Source organism: Oncorhynchus mykiss, chromosome 2, assembly GCF_057628025.1.
Source record: "Oncorhynchus mykiss isolate SJ-2025 chromosome 2, ASM5762802v1, whole genome shotgun sequence".
Lineage (NCBI taxonomy): Eukaryota > Metazoa > Chordata > Actinopteri > Salmoniformes > Salmonidae > Oncorhynchus > Oncorhynchus mykiss.
In genome coordinates this window covers 79038510-79060622 of record NC_143023.1, presented here as the reverse complement: position 1 = coordinate 79060622, position 22113 = coordinate 79038510, and the positions used below count along the sequence as shown (strand labels likewise).

The 22113-nt window shown below is 40.4% G+C and overlaps 1 protein-coding gene and 1 long non-coding RNA gene across 3 annotated transcripts in view; one reads left to right on the top strand and one right to left on the bottom strand.

The window, feature by feature from the left end:
- Nucleotides 1-22113, top strand: part of LOC149985241 (uncharacterized) — a 1026866-nt gene that overhangs the window by 508383 nt on the left and 496370 nt on the right. The gene's annotated exons all lie outside the window — the stretch shown is intronic.
- Nucleotides 1-22113, bottom strand: part of LOC110497132 (inactive serine protease PAMR1) — a 47771-nt gene that overhangs the window by 19620 nt on the left and 6038 nt on the right. For both annotated transcript variants that reach the window (XM_021573108.3, XM_021573107.3), the window contains exons 2-4: nt 11826-12002; nt 10238-10363; nt 2178-2292 (exon numbers count right to left, since the gene is read on the bottom strand). In XM_021573108.3, the coding sequence (XP_021428783.3) occupies nt 2178-2292; nt 10238-10363; nt 11826-12002 (418 nt within the window). The remainder of the gene's footprint in view (nt 1-2177; nt 2293-10237; nt 10364-11825; nt 12003-22113) is intronic.

The following is a 22113-nucleotide window of genomic DNA, read 5'->3' as shown; positions in this document are numbered from 1 at the left end:
CAAGATACAAATCTGTTGTTCTGCCCCTGAACAACGCAGTTAACCCACTGTTCCTAGGCTGTCTTTGAAAATAAGAATTTGTTCTTTAACTGACTATCCTAGTTAAAAAAAGAAAAAAGGGGCTTGTGCTAATTGGCCCTGGGTTTTAGTTTTCGGGAATATCTTAGGGCCTTAAAAGTATGTGTGTGCAGCGTGTGTTGCTGTGTAACTCGCTGAGTGTGTTGTTGTCCGTCATTAGTACAGCAATAAATAAGTGTGATGTAGCCAAGAGTAGTGAGTAATAAATAGAAGATGGCCCTGCCAGTAAGGTTTAGCTGGCTGATGCAAAAACTCATAACTTTCCATTAGTCCAACTATGAGCAGAGCAACATGAAACAGAGAAGAGCACTATTTAATTCATGGTTTCTGTGGCTTGTATGTCATATAATACATAAAACAGCAGTATGAGGCCCTATTTCTTCACTTGGAGATATTTCATCAATCTCTTTCTGTCGATAGACCATGTCGTGTGACGATAGCCCAAGCGGGCCTGGAAACCTGTTTTATGTCTTTACTGTACTTGCAGACACATTTGTCATCTGATCATGGAGCTTGTCTGAGCTTGGCATGGTTGTGTAGTTTAACCTGGAACTTTATGTGTATGTGAAGAATGCTATTTTTTTACTATGGATCTATTTATTTTAACACTCAAAGCTATTACTGTATGTACTACGTATTGTGCCAACAGACTGAATGCAGCTCAATATTCAATGTGGCTTTTTTTTTTATCATAAAAGCCCTCAAATATATGCTTGCCTGTCAAAAAGTTTTATGTATTTTGGAAAAAATACATCACATAAAAAAATACATCACATAAATGAAATGCAATGACTTTTATTCAAGACTTTGTGTGGTTCCAACCTTCGTCTAGACATTGGTTCATGAAATACCTCTCATAGAACTGTGAAAACTGAAATTAAATTAGTCTTAAATGGGTCAAGTATTAATAACTATTACAGATGGTCACCAGAGAGGCCAAAGTCTAGCCTTTTCATGTCAGAGGAAAATATGACTAAGTGACACTGTTTGTTTCACAATGCTTGACTAGCCAGAACTAGCTTTCATTTAGCAACACCAGGCTTAAATGAATTAAACCTCCTAAGTATCTGACCCTTTTTTCAATTTCGCCAAAAATGACATACCCAAATCTAACTGCCTGTAGCTCAGGACCTGAAGCAAGGATATGCATATGCTTGATACCATTTGAAAGGAAACAATTTGAAGTTTGTGGAAATGTGAAATGACTGTAGGAGAATATAACACATTAGATCTGGTAAAAGATAATACAAACAAAAAAAACATGAGTTTTCAAAATATTTTTTGTTCCATCATCTTTGAAATGCAAGAGAAAGGCCATAATATATTATTGCAGTTTTGGCGCAATTTAGATTTTGTCCACTAGATGACAGCAGTTTGTTGCAAAGTTTTAGATTGATCCAGTAATACTGGACAATATTTTGTATCAAGTCTGCCCAAAGGTGCCGAATTGGTAAATTGATACATTTTTAAGTACATAACTATAGAGAAAATACAAAAATGATATGGTAATATAACATTTAAATGTACACGCTCCCACGAATGTCATACTTGATGGATCATTAACTTTTACACTAACTTTCACACATCTAGATGGCTAGGCGGGATGGGTGTGGAGCCGGAGGCAGCAGGGGTTCAAACTGTAGGACCCAGATCTTACATTTGAATATAAAAATGGATTTTATCAAACAAAACTGTGGTACATTTTATCAGTGGGACCCTCAGGATTCAAATCAGAGCAAGATTACTGAATGTAAGTACATTATTTACCTTCAGAGGTGAATGTACCAATTGATTAAAAAAATGTTGTTGTGCACTATCCTCAAACAATAGTATGGTATTTTTTCACTGTAATAGCTACTGTAAATTAGACTGTGCAGTTAAATCAACAAGAATTTAAGCTTTCTGCTCGTATAAGACATGTCTATGTCCTGGAAAGTTTGCTGTTACTGTCAATATCATGCTAATCACATTAGCGCACATTAGCTCAACCGTCCCGGTGTGGGGACACCAATCCCGTAGAGGTTTTTAAGTTCAGTGAACTAACTCGGTCTTGAAGTTCAGAGACAACCCAGGTCAAATACATGGTTGGTCACACCCACCTGAAATCGATGGTGAATGCTCGGTCCACCTGAACAGTCCACTCACAACGAGCGTTGGTGGGGTAACTCTCCAGGACTATGTGGCCCTGACGTTTACGGATCACTCCTCCACACTCTGTAAACAGGAAAAGAACCACTCAGAGCTCACACTTTACATAATTATGCAATGCAATAGGCTTTTCATTTCTTGATGTAATTGTACGTTACTGTAAAACAGCATACTAGTTGATCATTTGAATCATAATTTGGCCAGTTTCTAGTCATAATAAGTAAATCATTGTGTTGTGTAGCTCATACAGTGCCTTCAGAAAGTATTCACACCCCTTGACTTTTTCCACATTTGTGACTCATTTCAGTGAACTATGTGTATGTCGCGCCTCACTACTTCACAGGAGAGGCATTTGAACATACACTTTTTTAGAGTATGATAGATAAGGGTATGAAGGAAATTCTGCCGTTTGATTGCAAATACGCAGAGTGAGTTGAAAAGAGAACACAGAGAAGGCTGTTGTCTAAAACACCTGGCTCTGGATTACATCTTCAAACTAAGGGCAACCATGGCATTCGTGACAGAGAGGGAGAAGGGTCCATCCATATATACAATTAATATAGTCTAGCTAGCTACATTGTCAGATATTATACGTTTCTAATTTAGTCAGAAAGTCATTTTCATTTGAAGCTAAAACCTACTGTTAGCTAGCTAGCTATTTGATATAGCATGTGTTTACCAGAGACGGTAATGTGAAGAATGTGACCTGCACCATGGCTAATGGCTGGCTCATTAGCTAATGTCATGTGTATGATCTGTCTAGTAATAGTATTTGTATCCCAGAGCCATTTGCATTGCTAGTTATTGCCTAATGTTAACTAGCTAGCCAAAATTGAACCTGAATGGTTAGAAACCTGAAGTTTCATCGAGGGTAGTAATGTTATGAGTTGGGATTATGGTTAATTATTTAGCTAGCTAGCTACATGTTTAATAAACAAAATACTCTACTATGCAAGTAACAATTTCACTACATTTTCTGTAACCTGTGCATGTGACAATTCAACTTAGATTTTATTTGATATAGTATGTGTTTACCAGAGACAGTAATGTGAAGAATGTGACCTGCACCAAAGTCAAATTAGGATATAACGTTAGGTCAATGAGACAGTGTCCAAGTTCTAAAATTCTCCTGAAGAAAGCCCTGCTTTTATTTCGTCACACTAAGCTATTTTCTGTAATTGGCTCGCCATTAACTTGTAAATAATGATTTTGTTGTGAGTTTATTTTTCTGTAATAATGAAGACAAATGAGGTAAAGTGAATACGGTGTCAGCTATCTGGCATGGTCATTATTGGAACTGGCTTGCCAGCTAACTTAAAATTAGCTAGCTAGCTAACAAGCTAAAAACAAACCAAAACAGTGTTTAGAAAAGTTGCTTTTAGTTGCCTGGTTTGCTAGATTGACATACACTAAATACATATTTTAAACGGGTATATTTATTGGTGTTAAAATACACTACAGTAGTTATGCTATTTTGTACGATCAGGCTGCTGATGTCATGCCTGTAGTTTTTGTGTTTATACTTTTTCAAATTGACAAACGACAAGTTTGATGTCGGACGACAATAGCATGTTCATGATTTCACTGCAACAACTGTCAATAGACATAGTATAAACCAGCCTTTAGTCTTGAAATCTTTGGTTGTTCAGTACTCGGTCTCATATGTGAATCCTTAAAGAGATGGGTGGGACTAAGGCTTAAGAGGGTGTGAACAATGCTGAATGGGTGTAGACACAGGAGAGCTCTCCAGTAGGTTTACCAAAACATTCAAGTAAGGTTACAAATGTATCAACTTTCAAAGAAGAATTACTTTTCCATTGTTCCTCAACTGTAGTGTATGATATAACATTGTCTAGTTCTGAGTCTCTACTTTTATCCAAAGTAAAAAACATAGTTTCAAATTTTGCGACATAAGACCGAATCAAGCAGGTCGGTCACATTTTGTTGTTACTGCCTGAACTTAAAATTGATTATATTGAGATTTTGTGACACAAATCTACACACAAAACCCCATAATGTCAAAGTGGAATTATGTTTTTAGAATGTTTGCCAATTAATTAAAAATTAATAGCTAAAATGTATTGAGTCAGTAAGTATTCAACCCTTTTGTTACGGCAGGCTTAAATAAGTTTAGGAGGAAAGTAACAAGTCTCATAATATGTTGTATGGACTCACTCTGTGTGCAATAATAGTGTTTTAACATGATTTGTAAAGGACTACCCTATCTCTGTACCCAAAACATCCAATTATTTGTAACTTCCCTCAGTCAAGCAGTGTATTTCACGACAAAGAGCAGGGCGGTATTACAAGGCCTCACAAAGAAAGGCACCTATTGGTAGATGGGTAAAAATAAAATAAAGGAGACACTGAATATCCCTTTGAGCATGGTGAAGGTATTAATTACATTTTGGATGGTGTATCTATATACACAGTTACTACAAAGATACAGGCGCCCTTCCTAACTAAGTTGCCAGGGGGGAAGGAAACATCTCAGGGATTTCACCATGAGGCCATTGGTGATATTAAAACAGTTACAGCGTTTAATGGCTGTTATAGGAGAAAACTGAGGATGGATCAAAAACATTGTAATTACTCCGCAATCCTAACATAAATGACAGAGTGGAAAGAAGGAAGCCTGTGCACAATAAAAATATTCCAAAACATGCATCCTGTTTGCAATAAGGCACTAAAGTAATACTGAATACAAGGTATTATGTTTTGGGCAAATCCAACACATGACTGAGTACGTGTTTTCACGCATGGTGGTGGCTGCATCATATTATGGGTGTGCTTATCATTGGCAAGGCCTATGTAGTTTAGTTTTGGGTAAAAATAAACAGAATAGAGCTAAGCACAGATAAGATCCAAGAGGAAAACCTGGTTCAGTCTGCTTTCCATCTTTTCACCTTTCCACCTTGGTTCAGTCTGCAAATCCCTTAGAGATTTACCCAGAAAGACTCACAGCTGTAATCGATGCCAAAGGTGATTCTAACATGTATTGACGCAGGGGGTTGAATACTTACAGTATCTAATCAATATATTTTAGTGTAAAAATGAATGTAAAAAAATATACTGTTGTTGCCGGAAGTTTACATAAACTTAGGTTGGAGTCATTAAAACGTGTTTTTCAACCACTCCACAAATGTCTTGTTATAGTCTTGGCAAGTCAGTTAGGACATCTACTTTCTGCATGACACAAGTAATTTTTCCAACAATTGTTTACAGAGATTATTTAACTTATAATTCACTGTATCACAATTCCAGTGGGTCAGAAGTTTACATACACTAAGTTGACTGTGCCTTTAAACAGCTTGGAAAATTCCAGAAAATTTTGTCATGGCTTTAGAAGATTCTGATAGGCTAATTGACATAATTTGAGTCAATTGGAGGTGTACCTGTGGATGTATTTCAAGGCCTACCTTAAAACTCAGTGCCTTTTTGATTGACATCATGGGAAAATCAAAAGAAATCAGCCAAGACCTCAGAAAAAAAATTGCGGACATCCACATGTCTGGCTCATCCTTGGGAGCAATTTACAAATGCCTGACGGTACCACGTTTATCTGTACAAACAATAGTATGCAAGTATAAACACCATACACCAAACACCAACACGCAGCCGTCATACCGCTCAGGAAGGAGACACGTTCTGTCTCTTAGAGATTAACGTACTTTGGTGCGAAAAGTGCAAATAAATCCCAGAACAACAGCAAAGGACCTTGTGAATATGCTGGAGGAAACCTATATCGACATAACCTGAAAGGCCGCTCAGCAAGGAAGAAGCAACTGCTCCAAAACAGCCATTTTGTTTTTTTATTTAAAAAAAAATATATATTATTTCACCTTTATCAGGTAGGCAAGTTGAGAACAAGTTCTCATTTACAATTGCGACCTGGCCAAGATAAAGCAAAGCAGTTCGACACATACAACGACACAGAGTTACACATGGAGTAAAACAAACATGCAGTCAATAATACAGTATAAACAAGTCTATATACGATGTAAGCAAATGAGGTGAGATAAGGGAGGTAAAGGCAAAAAAAGGCCATGGTGGCAAAGTAAATACAATATAGCAAGTAAAACACTGGAATGGTAGATTTGCAATGGAAGAATGCAAAGTAGAAATAAAAATAATGGGGTACAAAGGAGCAAAATAAATAAATCATTTAAACACAGTAGGGAAAGTTGTTTGGGCTAAATTATAGGTGGGCTATGTACAGGTGCAGTAATCTGTGAGCTGCTCTGACAGTTGGTGCTTAAAGCTAGTGAGGGAGATAAGTGTTTAGATTTTTGTAGTTCGTTCCAGTCATTGGCAGCAGAGAACTGGAAGGAGAGGCGGCCAAAGAAATAATACTTTTTGGGGGTGACTAGAGAGATATACCTGCTGGAGCGTGTGCTACAGGTGGGAGATGCTATGGTGACCAGCGAGCTAAGATAAGGGGGTCTTTACCTAGCAGGGTCTTGTAGATGACATGGAGCCAGTGGGTTTGGCGACGAGTATGAAGCCAGGGCCAGCCAACGAGAGCGTACAGGTCGCAATGGTGGGTAGTATATGGGGCTTTGGTGACAAAACAGATTGCATTGTGATAGACTGCATCCAATTTGTTGAGTAGGGTATTGGAGGCTATTTTGTAAATGACATCGCCAAAGTCGAGGATTGGTAGGATGGTCAGTTTTACAAGGGTATGTTTGGCAGCATGAGTGAAGGATGCTTTGTTGTGAAATTGTGAAGCCAATTCTAGATTTAACTTTGGATTGGAGATGTTTGATATGGGTCTGGAAGGAGAGTTTACAGTCTAACCAGACACCTAAGTATTTGTAGTTGTCCACATATTCTAAGTCAGAGCGGTCCAGAGTAGTGATGTTGGACAGGCGGGCAGGTGCAGGTAGCGATCAGTTGAAGAGCATGCATTTAGTTTTACTTGTATTTAAGAGCAATTGGAGGCCACGGAAGGAGAGTTGTATGGCATTGAAGCTTGCCTGGAGGGTTGTTAACACAGTGTCCAAAGAAGGGCCAGAAGTATACAGAATGGTGTTGTCTGCGTAGAGGTGGATCAGAGACTCACCAGCAGCAAGAGCGACCTCATTGATGTATACAGAGAAGAGAGTCGGTCCAAGAATTGAACCCTGTGGCACCCCCATAGAGACTGCCAGAGGTCCGGACAGCAGACCCTCCGATTTGACACACTGAACTCTATCAGAGAAGTAGTTGGTGAACCAGGCGAGGCAATCATTTGAGAAACCAAGGCTGTCGAGTCTGCCGATGAGGATGTGCTGATTGACAGAGTCGAAAGCCTTGGCCAGATCAATGAATACAGCTGCACAGTAATGTTTCTTATCGATGGCAGTTAAGATATCGTTTAGGACCTTGAGCGTGGCTGAGGTGCACCCATGACTAGCTCTGAAACCAGATTGCATAGCAGAGAAGGTATGGTGAGATTCGAAATGGTCGGTAATCTGTTTGTTGACTTGGCTTTCGAAGACCTTAGAAAGGCATGGTAAAAAGCCAGACTACAGTTTGCAACTGCACATGGGGATGAAGATCATACTTTTGGAGAAATGTCCTCTGGTCTGATGAAACAAAAATAGAACTGTTTGGCCATAATGACCATCGTTATGTTTGGAGGAAAAAGGGGGGTGCTTGAAAGCCGAAGAACACCATCCCAACCGTGAAGCACAGAGGTGGCAGCATCATGTTGTGGGGGTGCTTTGCTGCAGGAGGGACTGGTGCACTTCACAAAATAGATGGCACCATGAGGTAGGAAAATTATGTGGATATATTAAAGAAACATTTCAAGACATCAATCAGGAAGTTAAAGCTTGGTCGCAAATGGGTCTTCCAAATGGACAAGCATACTTCCAAAGTTGTGGAAAAATGGCTTAAGGACAACAATGTGTATACAGTATATATAATTTATTCCACTCGATCGTTTACATTAAATAAATAAAATTAAATACATTTTAGTCCGACAAATCAATGGGTGTGAACACCTTCTGAAGGCACTGATCTACAGTACACACAATACCCCATAATGTCAAATTGGAATTATGTTTTTAGAAATGTTTACAAATTACACTATGTTATTGCCTTCTAGAGTTGAGGTATTGCATGTTGGTTACCAGTTACATAGTAAGAAAATGGTACACACTCGTAGAAAAAAGGGTTCCAAAAGGGTTCTTCGGCTGTCCCCATAGGAGAACCATTTTTGGTTCCAGGTAGAACACTTTTGGGTTCAATGTAGAACCCTCTGTGTAAAGGGTTCTAGCTGGAACCAAAAAGGGTTCTTCTATGGGCTCAGCCGAAGAACCGTTTAGTTTCTAGATAGCACAAAAAAAATACATGAAAAAAAGAATACATTTCCAGTGGGAGACAAATTAAAACTGCAGGCTGGAAAAAATATACAAAATACGCAGAAACCACAGGCCTGCGGCCTAGAGCCGCAAATACATGCCAAGTTTCTGCTGTTGATGAAAAGTCTTTCTACCAGTGCCTCACAGCACATTTTGTTATTTGCATATTGTTAAAGCTATACTCCAGACATGACATATCAAATGGTATTGTGAGATTCCAGGATGTTGATTAACAGTGTCTTGACTTGTTGTTTCAGCTCATTGAATGATAAAACCCAGAGGCATTTAGCTTTCATCCACCAAACATACGGTTGTGCCAGACGTCTCTCCTATAGTACACTTTAACAAAAACACAACGTGGAAGGTCACAGAAATGTTCCATTCACATAAAAAGCTTATTTTTCTAATATTTTGAACACACATTTGTTTACATCCATGTTAGTGAGCATTTATCCTTTGCCAAGATAATCCATCCATCTGACAGTTGTGGCATATCAAGAAGATGATTAAACAGCATGATCGTTACACAGGTGAACCTTGTGTAATGATCAACACAATGCTACAGATGTCACAAGTTTTGAGGGAGAGTGAAATTGGCATGCTGACTGCAGGAATGTCCACCAAAGCTGTTGCCAGAGAATATAATGTACATTTCTCTACCATAAGCAGCCTACAATGTTGTTTTAGAGAAATTGGCAGTACGTCCAACCGGCCTCACAACCACAGACCAAGTGTATGGCGTCATGTGGGCGAGTGCCTTGCAGATTTCAACATTGTGACTAGAGTGCCCCATGGTGGCGGTGGGGTTATGGTATGGGCAGGCATAAACTACGGACAATGAACAAAATGGCATTTTATCGTTTGCAATTTGAATGCACAGAGATAACGTAACAAGATCCTAAGGCCCATTGTTATGCCATTCATCCTCCTCATGTTTCAGCATGATAATGCATGGCCCCATGTTGCAAGGATTTGTATACAATTCCTGCAATTCCAATTGTTCCATGGCCTGCATACTCAGTAGAACTGTCACCTATGGAGCATGTTTGGGATGCTCTGGATTGACGTGTGCGTCAGTGTGTTCCAGTTCCCGGCAATAACCAGTTACTTCACACAGCCATTGAAGAAGAGTTGGACTACATTCCACAGGACACAATCAACAGCCTGATCCACTACGAGAACGAGATGTGTCACGCTGCATGAGGCAAATGGTGTCACACCAGATCCTGACTGTTTTTCTGATCCACACCTCTACCTCTTTTTTAATTATCTGTGAACAACAAATTCGTAAATGTATTCCTAGTCATATGAAATCCATAGATTAGGGCCTAATGAATGAATTTCAATTGACAGATTTTTTTTATATGAACTATAATTCAGTACAATCTTAGAAATTGTTGCATGTTGCATTTCTATTTTTGTTCAGTTTAACTGGGTTGAAGGTAGAAGGTATGTGCCTATAGGCATGGAAGGAAAGCTAGTGGAAGTTGCCTATAAACTTGATACAGGGTCATATATTATTTAATCCCCCTAATGGTTTTTGTTTGAACTGGGGGAATAAGGTAAACTGATCCTAGATCTGTGGTTAAGGGTGAGTTTTACCCGTAACCATGCTGGGAGGTAATGTGGGTAGAGGTATATGGGAGAAGGAGTGAACTCACTCAAGCAGTCACCGCCTGACCAGCCGGGTCGACACTCAGCACAGTACTTCCCCTTGACGAAGAAATCATCTCTGGGCCCCCACGTCCCATTGTTACACCGCTTACAGTTCTCAAATATGCTGCAACCTAAGACAGAGAGAGGAGAGAAAAGAAAAGAAAGAGGGTGAATGTGAGGAGGAAGAGACAAAGAGTGAGAGGTTATATAGTGCTGATTGAACACTAAAAGATCTAAAACCTCTTCACCATAAGGGTGATGCATTCAGTCACAGTCTTGGTTTGACCGTTCCCAATGACAGTTCGGTTACAATCAGCCACATACCTTTACTGTTTTCCACTCAGTGACTGTTTTCTTTTTAGCTCAGTCCTGCTAAACTCATCAGGCTCATCATTTACTGTACCAGGGTAACTAAACAACAAAAACACATGTATTCTTCCTGAAATAGAAATGTCCAGAAAACCCCCAGAAGGACTGAGTTTCAGATGTATTTTCACTTTGGGGGTTCTGTGGTGCTCAGCAGTGCAGACATCCTGGGGACAGGCTGGGAGTCAGGGATATGGGTGTCAGGGATATGGGAGTCAGGGATATGGGTGTCAGGGATATGGGTGTCAGGGATATGGGTGTCAGGGATGCAGCAGCAGGATAGTGTAAACATCACATGACTTTACCATGTCTCCTCCTCCATACAGTATCCTCAGAGTGGAAAGGGATGCGCGTGCATGTGTATGTGTCAATAATGTGTGGGTGTCTGGCCAATAGTTCAGGCCGAGGAGTACATATGATTTGAAGATGAAGCAGATTTAAGAATATATGTTGATAAAGAGAAAGTATTAGCATATTCCCATAGGCCATTCATGCAACAACTTGAGGTGAAATATTATATCTACTCATTGTGCTTTTTCAGCAATACGTTTTCACGTAGGTTATTTATGCTGTATTAAAAATTGTTGGCCTTTTAAAAACACATTTCATACGTCATTTTACTTTAGACTTCCTCCAGAACCTTTCGCGCAGCTTTGATTCTATAAGGAAATAAATTATGAAGTGCAACACGCTGGAGAGATGAGAGTTGCAGGCAATGTTTCGCAAACCATAAACCCGGGCCGGCTCAACCCAAATCAACTCATAGAATATTAGGCCCAGGCTGAAAATCTTCTTCACATGACGTTTTCTTTTGTGGGTGCAGGAGAATTAACGAAGAGGCACCACAACTTGAACTTTGGTCTTGTACATTGCAAAAAGTGATAGTAATTTTTCATGCCACAAGTGGTACTGGATCCGGCCAATTAGGTTCCGGAATAAAACAGTCCAAAATGAACAGGTGCCGGATCTTGTTCCGGCAGTATCCGACTCAAATTAAGCACTGCTCATGAGGTATTGGTCGGTCACATGCATGAACCAAATGTTAATGATTAATTCATGATGAATAATGAATAATGTATCTGACCATGTTGTTGTCAATAAAATTGAGTACACAGCATGCAGGAATGCATTCAACCAGTCCTCCACGGGTTTACCAGATAAAAAAAAACTAAATGGATAGACATCCCAGGTTTTGCGCCAGCATGGTGGTGTGCTGGACAGGTTTACCTGGGTGGATGATGCAGGGGTCACACTCGTTGAGGGCGTTGCGGCAGCAAGGCACAGCGTAGCCAACGGGGGTGCCTTGGAGGGGACACTTACAGCGGATCACGTCGTACTCACAGCAGCCCCGACACATGACGTTCCACTCTGGGCCCGGACACTGGTTATATAGGTACCTGTAGTCTGTGAACCAACCAGTACATCAGGGTCAAATACATAAGTCAGACACTTTCAAATACTTTAAAGTATTAGCTTGGAGTTTTTGGAACTATTCCATTATCCTGGCAGCCTATAGCTGGTATTTATTAAAGTGAGGGTGATGGAGAAGACTGGATCCGGAGTTCTATTTCCAAAATTAATTTACTTAATGGGGAAATCCAATCCATATTTTCCTCCTCTGCCTACTCATCTGTGTATGTTTTGTCATTTTCTTTTACATCAGACATCATTAATTTGGTAATAACAGCTAGTTTTCAGTCCCCCCCCCCCCACACACACACTCAGACCACTCCCAGACAGCCCTAGCAAATTCTTGCTTGAGAAATTGCTCTTTGCTAAGAAGACATTTCATTTTTTTCTAAACCTTTTAATTGAAAACAATCACAGTAAGAAACTTCATTGTTACCCAGAAATGATGAGGAACATTCATTTAGTAAGACAATTCTCTCTCTCTCTCTTGCTCTCTGTCTCTCTTGCTCTCTCTCTCTCTCGCTCTTCAGGTTTTATTGGCATTGGAAACATATGTTATCATTGCCAAATCAAGTGAAATAAAAAATCACAAATTAACAGTTAACATTAAACACACAAAAGTCTCAAAAGAGAAAAACATTTAAAATGTTAAATTATTAACTATGTTTAAAAATAAATACAAAACGAGTGCATCAGTACAGGCTGTCCGTCGATCGATACACCCTAAGTAAATTATCAAATAGCCTATAAATGAAGATAAAATAGCTCACAGACTTATTCAACTAATCATACCTTACACAACTTGCTGGCTCCACTAGGGCCCGCTCAGTAAGCCCGTGTGTGTGCAAGAGCGTGTGCTGTGTGTGGAAAAAGTAGAAGTACACATGAGAGGGCAATAGGGGGGACCCACGCCTCAACCTCTACCAAGAGAGGCTGTTGGACCAGGACATGAGGAGGGAGAGGTCGCCTGGCCGGGGTTTCGAGGAGCAGCAGCCTGGATTAAAGACTTCAACATACATGTTTCCAGTTTTCATATGAGGTGTAAATTCAGGCAATGAGGCCTGAACTGTTCAATTTATTAAGAAGCTCTCTGGCTCCTCTTTTTGACCCGAAGTCCTGTTGCTGTGCAGGTCTGTCATGGTAACAACCTCAGCAGTATGTTATTATGCTTTAGCCCACACATACACACACACCAATACACACGCAGAGTATGTGACTAAGTGTTGAGGCTTTGATTCATCTGTGAGAGTCTGTTTGAGGACAGTCAGCTGGACAGGATGTACAGATGTCCTGTAATGCCGTTAGAAATCACTCCTAACAGTTCCCACATCTCTCTGGCCCTGTAACATTAATGAACTCATAAATTATATTCTACTCCTGGGAAGATCTGCACTTCTCCTTAAGAATCTAATCTCTGCCATCCAAGAACAGTTTAGGAATGGCATACTATTCTATATTAATCACTCTGAGAATGGATTACATAAGAGGCCAGGTCAAATGTATTATCAGTGCTAAGTGAAGACAGTTAATGGCGCTGCTTTCATACTTTGTTTGGAAAAATCAATGAGTGATTTTGCAATTCTCTTTGTTTTGGATCCGTTGTTCTTTGGCTGACGTATTATTGCTGTGGTAACCCTGAAAAGAAGGGTTACGGCAAATGTAAAACAACAAAACAATATGTTCTACTCAGTGAGAACAGGGAGGGATGTCTAAACAGGGCGTAGTCTACACAGGGCATGCATTATTAACATAATGTCTATGACCTCAGGATTCCAGTATAATTCCAGTATGATGCTATTACTCATGTAAACACCAGCCCCTTGCTCAACAAGCCTGTCCCTCCCCTTCAATAACCCCCAGATGGTTTTATGTGTTCAAAACACATGTGGCCTAGAACTCTTGTTCTCATCCATACTCTCTTCTCTTCTGTAATGTATGATGTCTTCAGATTTGACCGGTTGTCTGCTTCTCCCTGACTAAAAATGAGTAACTCATAGTGTCTACTTATATTGACATTTTTGTGGATTTCCTAGTCTGAAAACCACAAGCATCCTCCTCGGCATGGCCTCGTTTGGAGGGACGGGGACGGGGACGGGGGACGGACGGGGGACGGGGGGGACGGGGGGGGGGCAGAGACAGGGAGAGCAACTGAGAGAGATAGCATAAGAGAAGTACAAATGAGAGGGGGGGTGACCCACGGGAGAGTTCGCCTGGGCCAGGTTTTCGAGGAGCAGAAGCATGGAGTTCGCAAGAGACTCTACACCAGCTCTGGTCGCATGACCCTCACCATAGTCACACCTTGTCTCTCTCTCCCTCTTTCTTTCTTGCTCTCTCTTCTTAACTTATCTTTTCTCCCTGTCTCTCCCTGCATTTAAGACTTCAGCATAAATGGTTAAAGAGCATGTAGGGATATTTGAGAAATCTCCACATTCAGCCTGCCTCACCAGCATTGTTACTGGAGTCAATTACTCATACATTTAACCAGACCGCATCAGAAGCATGCTCACTATAAATGACCACATTCCACAGAATGAACATAATAACCGTGTTAAATGTATTTGTATCTGACCTGTTTGTGTATTTTATTTAAGCCAACACGTCTCAGCCTTACAGCATTCCGTTTTGACCAACTTCCATTTATCCTCCAGCAGTGGCTGAATACCTTTTCACGTATCCAGTCGTTTTTTCTATTCACGCATCTAGGTTAGACGGCAAGGTAGCAACAATGAACCCTAGGCTTTTATAAGAACTACAATAGAAGGTCTACTTTGTCCTTGTCTCATATTCTGCAGAGCTCGGTACTAAGTGCACTACCAGCAGCAGTCTGGAGGGGATCCATGGTGGAGGCGACAGTGACTGGAGCCTGTGATTTCTATGGCATCTTTTAAGTGTCTGTGTAGACTAATCTAGCCCCCGTGGTTATGGACCTGGACTCCACCCAGACTCACGTCTGCTACACTCACTGATCTACAGCAATGTACAGCAGTATAGACGCTAGGGCGGTAAAAACTGTCAAATAGTCATCCTCGTTGATATGATTAAAGAATATAGTGGATTACACAAGATTATAAAATGGGTTGTTTGTATCCTGGACACAAAGTACCATGAAGTGTTAAGGCTGGTTAACAGTCCATCTAGTTAGCTACTTGGCTAGCCATTTCAAATAATGAGAATAGCTGACAATGTCTTAACTTTAGCTACTTTTATTAATTATTAGAGGAAAATAAACCCACAACATCATCATTATTTACATGGTTATGTCGAGCTTCCTGAAAATAACTCACACTGTGATGAAATAAAAGTGGACAATTATATCTGAGAATATTAGGCCACCTGCACAGGAGGATTTGGTCTGGTTGCAGTGGCTGTTCGATAACACAACAATATCCTTTTTTTATGTCTGTGTGACAAGGAAGATCATCGCAGTGACGGTCTACAGACATTCCGGAGTATAAATTAAATGCGTTTTGACCAGTGACACTTGTCATATTCTAATTGTCTACAGACATGTCATTAGACCAATTAATCTCATAATTCCACTGTCCCGCAGTCCAGGCAGGAAATTCATCAACTTCCTCTTCCTTGGGGAAAAAAGCGTGTACACATTATTTTTCCATGCTACTGCTTGGTTTACAACAGTTGTGGGTTGTATAAACCTACCTGTCTGCCTTTATGACCTGTGCAGCAAAGTATCATTTTACAAATGTCAGTAGGATAGCTATCCCAACAATGAACATGAAACAAATAATTCACCATGGAAACTGTAAACTCTCAGAATTTCCTTAATTCATTTACCAGCGTAGTGCGGCCTATGCACACCTATTGGATATGTATTCAATTATTTATTTAAGTTCTTGTCTCTCATCATCATTGAATCTCAAGCTACATGCCAAAGATTTGTTCAGCGTAGCAACGTCGAATGAATAGAACGTATATACTACTGTATATATATATATATATATATATATAAAACGTCCCACAGTTGACAGTGCTCCATCAACTACTACCCCTTCTGATATGTTCGTTAGATGGTGAGAAGCCGAACTTGTGAATTGTTGGTCTCTATCCAGCCACATCACCTGTGATACAAGTTTGTATTCGACGTCCATCCATGTCTGAGGACGTCGGGAGATGACGTGGAAACCGGCCTCTAGGGGCAACAGTGAGCGCTGTTTCCTTCAAGTAGGTTTTGGTTTTGGTAGGGCGTTATAGATGGGCATAAGCATCTGCCTCTGATTCCAAAGGTTGCAAATTGGAATCGAGTGATAGAATGTTGTTTTTGAGATTTTTATTTTAAGCCTATTCCAAAACTTAACCCTTACCTTAACCATTTGGAGTTAACGCTTAACCTTAAGATGTCATAGTTAATGCCTAAATTTAAACTTAAACACTTCGACGATTGCAGCCATTTTGAAATTTGCTGTTTGAGAAACTAGAGCTAGTTGCTCTATCACCTTTATATTGTGTTTATACTGTGTAAAGAGACAGACTGTGTTTACTGAGACAGAGTTTTGCTGATAAATGTGGTGTGTTTTCTCAGAGTGTGACTAAAAGAGTTATCTCTGTCAGTGCTGGACCATGCAGGAATGCACAACACATATCTCTGAGGGGAGCCCAACCCCTTCCTCTACTAATGACTGTTTGCAAGGCCTTAGTGGCAGCACATCTGCTGGTTGGTGCATTGGCATGTGCCTGAAGAGCAGGTATTATGCAAAGCAGAGAGATATGGCTTACTGCCCTATAAACACACATCCGTGAGGCATGAAGCTCAACACCTGCAAAGAGCATACATTGGATAGTAGCCTAACAATTTTATGGGTTTTACAAGGGGAGACATTAGGGCTGGTGTGAATTCACTGTGTGTGTGTGTGTGTGTGTGTGTGTGTGTGTGTGTGTGTTCTTGTGTGTGCGTTCTTGTGTGTGCACCAAATATGAAAAGTAAAGCTTCCAAGTGAAATGAACACAATGCGCCACTCGGGAGCCCGGTAGTGCTGCATTTCGGCTTCAGCTGAGCTCCTTTAGCATTGATTTTCATTGCAATTACTAATTTCCGACAGTTGTTTGCCATGTGTTTGATAAAAATAGCCTATGCCTTTATTCCAATGCATAAGATTAATCCATTGATTTGTTTGCTTTTGTCAGTGTAACAGAGTGCGCAACTGGCTGCAAGGAATCCAGGCGCAGGAGAGCAGAAATGCGTAGCAAACGGAGCCCTTTATTGAGGCGAGCAAAACACGGCACTCAGAAAACTAAACACACACAGGTTACAATAACCCAGCTCAAACCAGCCTGGAGTACATATACATTTACACATAACAATTCCACACACAGACATGGGGGGAAACAGAGGGTTATATGCAAGACGAGTAATGAGGGAATGCAAACCAGGTGTGCGGGAAAACAAGACAAAACAAATGGAAAATGAAAGGTGGATCAGTGAAGGCTGGAAGACTGGTGATGTCGACCGCCGTACGCCACACGGACAATGAGAAGAACCGACCTCTGCGGAAGTCGTGACAGTCAGTCAACTGTTTAGAGAGCTCATTGTTTTGTTTTTCATTTTGGAGCACGGATACTGGTGCTCTCTGTGCCATCTGTGGCCCGAAGTACACTGAACAAAAATATAATAGAAAGATGTAAAGAGTTGGTCCCATATTTCATGATCTGAAATAAAAGATCACAGAAATAATCCCATATGCACAAAAAAAGTATTTCTCTCTAATTTGTCAACATCTGTTAGTGAGCATTTCTCTTTTGCCAAGATAATCCATCCACCTCACAGGTGTGGCATATCAAGAAGCTGATTAAACAGCATGATCATTACACAGGTGCACTTTGTGCTGGGGATAATGAAAGGCCACTATAAAATGTGCAGTTTGGCACACAACACAATGTCAGCAGCATACCACCCTGCATACCACTGCTGGCTTGCTTCTGAAGCTAAGCAGGGTTGGTACTGGTCAGTTCCTGGATGGGAGACCAGATGCTGCTGGAAGGGGTGTTGGAGGGCCAGTAGGAGGCACTCTTTCCTCTGGTCTAAAAAAATATCCCAATTGGGGACACTGCCATGTGTAGGGGGACGTTACACGGGTGTCCTGACTCTCTGAGGTCATTAAAGATCCGATTGCACTTATCGTAAGAGTAGGGGTGTTAACCCTGGTGTCCTGGCTAAATTCCCAATCTGGCCCTCAAACCATCATGGTCACTTAATTATCCCCAGTTTACAATTGGCTCATTCATCCCCCTCCTCTCCCCTGTAACTATTCCCCTGGTTGTTGCTGCAAATGAGAACATGTTCTCAGTCAACTTACCTGGTAAAATAACGAATAAATAAATGCACAGATGTCTCAAGTTTTGAGGGATCGTACCATTGGTATTCTGACTGCAGAGAATATACTGTTAATTTCTCTACCATAAGCCGCCTCCAACTTCATTTTATAGATTCGGCAGCAAGTCCAACTGGCCTCACATCCTCAGACTACGTGTAGCCATGCCAGCTCAGGACATCCACATCCGGACTTGTTCACCTGTGGGATCGTTTGAGACCAGCACACCTGGACAGCGGATTAATCTGTGGGTTTGCACAAGCAAAGTATTTCTGCACAAACTGAGAAAGCGTCTCAGGGAAGCTCATCTGCGTGCTTGTCATTCTCACCAGGGTCTTTCCCTGACTACAGTTCAGCGTCGTAACTGACTTCAGTGGGCAAATGCTCACCTTCGATGGCCACTGGCACACTGGAGAAATGTGCTCTTCACAGATTAATCATGGTTTCAACTGTACCAGGCAGATGGCAGACAGTTGCTATGGAGTCGTGTGGGTGAGTGGTTTGCTGATGTCAATGGTGGCAGTGGGGTTACGGTATGGGCAGGCATAAGCTATGGACAACAAACACAATTGCATTTTATCAATGCCAATTTTAATGCACAGAGATACTGTGATGAGATCCTGAGGCCCATTGTTGTGCCATTCATCTGCTGCCATCAACTCATGTTTCAGCATGATAATGCACAAACCCATGTCGCAAGAATCTGTACACAATTGATGGAAGCTGAACATGTTACAGTTCTTCCATGGCCTGCATACTCGTCATACATGTCACCAATTGAGCATTGTTGGGAAGACATTGGTCAACTGCAAAACATACAGAATGCTGAAGCATGGGTACTGACCAAGACCAGATGGAGAGCACACATTACACTAGTTTTAAGGTCTCTGCACTCTGGCTGTCTGTAAGTTTTAGAATTCATTTTAATATGTTCTATTGTTTTTTCCATACACGATTGGGCACCCCAACATGTCAGACATGCTTTTAAGTTATATAGCAAGTAGGTCCCTCAGGTCCTCTGGCACTGGCCTATTAACTATCCCAAAGAACCAAGGGGCATGGAGAGGCAGCCTTTAGTAATTATGTCCCCAGCCTCTGCAATAGCCTGCCAGAGAACCTGAGGGGGGCTGAAAATGTGGACACATTTAAAAGAGATCTTAAAACACATATTTTTTGCTTTGCTTTCCTTAGGATGCTTTTTATTTGTTAAGTTCTTTTGTCATTCTTTAGTTTTTTTTAATGTTAAGTTTGTTGTGTAGTAAATATTTCAGCTATTATTTTCATACTTTTTAATTAATTTTTTTCTGTAAAAAGCACATGGAGTTGCATTCGAAGTCTGAAATGTGCTGTATAAATAAAGCTTGATTTGATTTAGCTTTTCACTGGATTGACTTGTATAACAGCGTGTTCCAGTTTCTGTCAATATCCTGCAACTTCGCACAGCCATTGAAGAGGCGTGGTACAACATTCCACAGGCCACAATCAAGAGCCTGATCGACTCTATGCGAAGGAAATGAGTGGTCACACCAGATGCTGACTGGTTTTCTGATCCACACCCCTACCTTTTGTGACCAACAGATGTATAGTGGGGAGAACAAGTATTTGATACACTGCCGATTTTGCAGGTTTTCCTACTTACAAAGCATGTAGAGGTCTGTAATATTTATCATAGGTACACTTCAACTGTGAGAGACGAAATCTAAAACAAAAATCCAGAAAATCACATTGTATGATTTTTAAGTAATTAATGTGCATTTTATTGCATGACATAAGTATTTGATACATCAGAAAAGCAGGTACAGAAACCTTTGTTTGCAATTACAGAGATCACACGTTTCCTATAGTTCTTGACCAGTACGCCACCTGTTCTGCCTGTTCTGCGTGTGTTCATGTGTGTAAAATTTCCTCGGCTGAGAGGGTAGGCTACCTGTAGTGGTGTAGGCCTAGTGGAGGGTAAATGCAAGTAAACACCATTTACCCACGTTTTTCTGAAAAATGCATTGAAAGTATAGGGAGCAAACTTTTTTTTTTTACCACTGTGAAAACGTTCCAACATGTTTTTTTATTGGCCTATATTTTCATCTATTTGTCAAACAAATCACTTTCAAAATGTGGCTAACTTGTGCATGTTGGTCCACTCCAAAATAATTCCAGCATTCAAACTGCATGTCTCAATAGAGGCCCCTGAATGTCATGGTGAAATTCACTCTCTGGAGTAAGTGTTGTGTAGCCTAAATGTGCAATTTCTTTCAGCGACATAAAAGCTGAGAGTACTTCATTTTCAACCACAGAAAATACATACATTGATCATTCTATTGATTTATGGCAATATTCTGGTGAGCAAGGCTTTATTTACGTAGTATTCTAGACTAGCTTCAAGTAATAATGACAGAAGAGAAACTATAGGCCTACTGTAGGCCTACTGTATGTATCTAATTATAGGCAAGTTGACTAACAAATTGCCTGCCAACTTATAAGCACAAAAACATCTAAATTAGGTTTAAATTTGGGGCAGCAGGTAGCCTAGTGGTTAGAGTGTTGGGCCAGTAACTGAAAGATTGCTAGATCAATTTCCCATGCAGACAAGGTAAAAATATGTTGTTCTGCCACTGAACAAGGCAGTTAACCAACTGTTCCTAGGCTGTCATTATAAATAATAATTTGTTGTTAACTTAACTTACTTGCCTAGTTAAATAAAATATTTAAACTATATTTTGAACACACCTCTGTGCACGGGTATCCTACATGAGCCATTTGAAGGAATTATTTGACAATCAGATGAGAACCTCATGACTGGTTGTGTTTAAAACCTGTTTGGGATAGGGGGCAGTATTTTCACGTTTGGATGAAAAGCGTTCCCAGAATAAACTGCCTGAAGCTAATATATGCATATTATTAGTAGATTTGGATATAAAACATGCTGAAGTTTCTAAAACGGTTTGAATGATGTCTGTGAGTATAACAGAACTCATATGGCAGACAAAAACCTGAGAAAAATCCAACCAGGAAGTGGGAAATCTAAGGTTTGTAGTTTTTCAAGTCTTTGCCCATCCAATATAGAGTGTAAATGGGGTCATGTTGCACTTCCTAAGCCTTCCACTAGATGTCAACAGTCTTTCTAACCTTCTTTCAGGCTTTTACTATGAAGGGGGAGCGAATAAGAGATGTTTGAACCAGGTGTCTGGCAGAATGCCATGAGCTAAGTCACGCGTGCGGCCGTGAGAGCGAGCTGCGTTCCTTTTCATTTCTAAAGAAAAAAAAATTGTCCGGTTGAAACATTATTGAAGATTTATGATAAAAACATCCTAAAGATTGATTCTATGCATCGTTTGACATGTTTCTACGAACTGTAATATAACTTTTTTGACTTTTTGTCTGGACTTTTGTCTGGACTTGCCCGCGCCTCGTGAATTTCGATTGGTGAACTAAACTCGCTAACAAAAAGGAGGTATTTGGACATAAAGATTAACCTTATCGAACAAAACAATTTTTTTTTGTGGAACTGGGATTCCTGGGAGTGCATTCTGATGAAGATCATCAAAGGTAAGTGAATATTTATAACGCTATTTCTGACTCCACAACATGGCAGGTATCTGTATGGCTTGTTTTTGTGGCTTAGCTCTGTACTCAGATTATTGAATGGTGTGCTTTTTCCGTGAAGCTTTTTAGAAATCGGACACAGCGGTTGCATTAAGGAGAAGTATATCTATAATTCTATGCATAACACTTGAATCTTTTATCAAAGTTTATGATGAGTATTTCTGTAAATTGATGTGGCT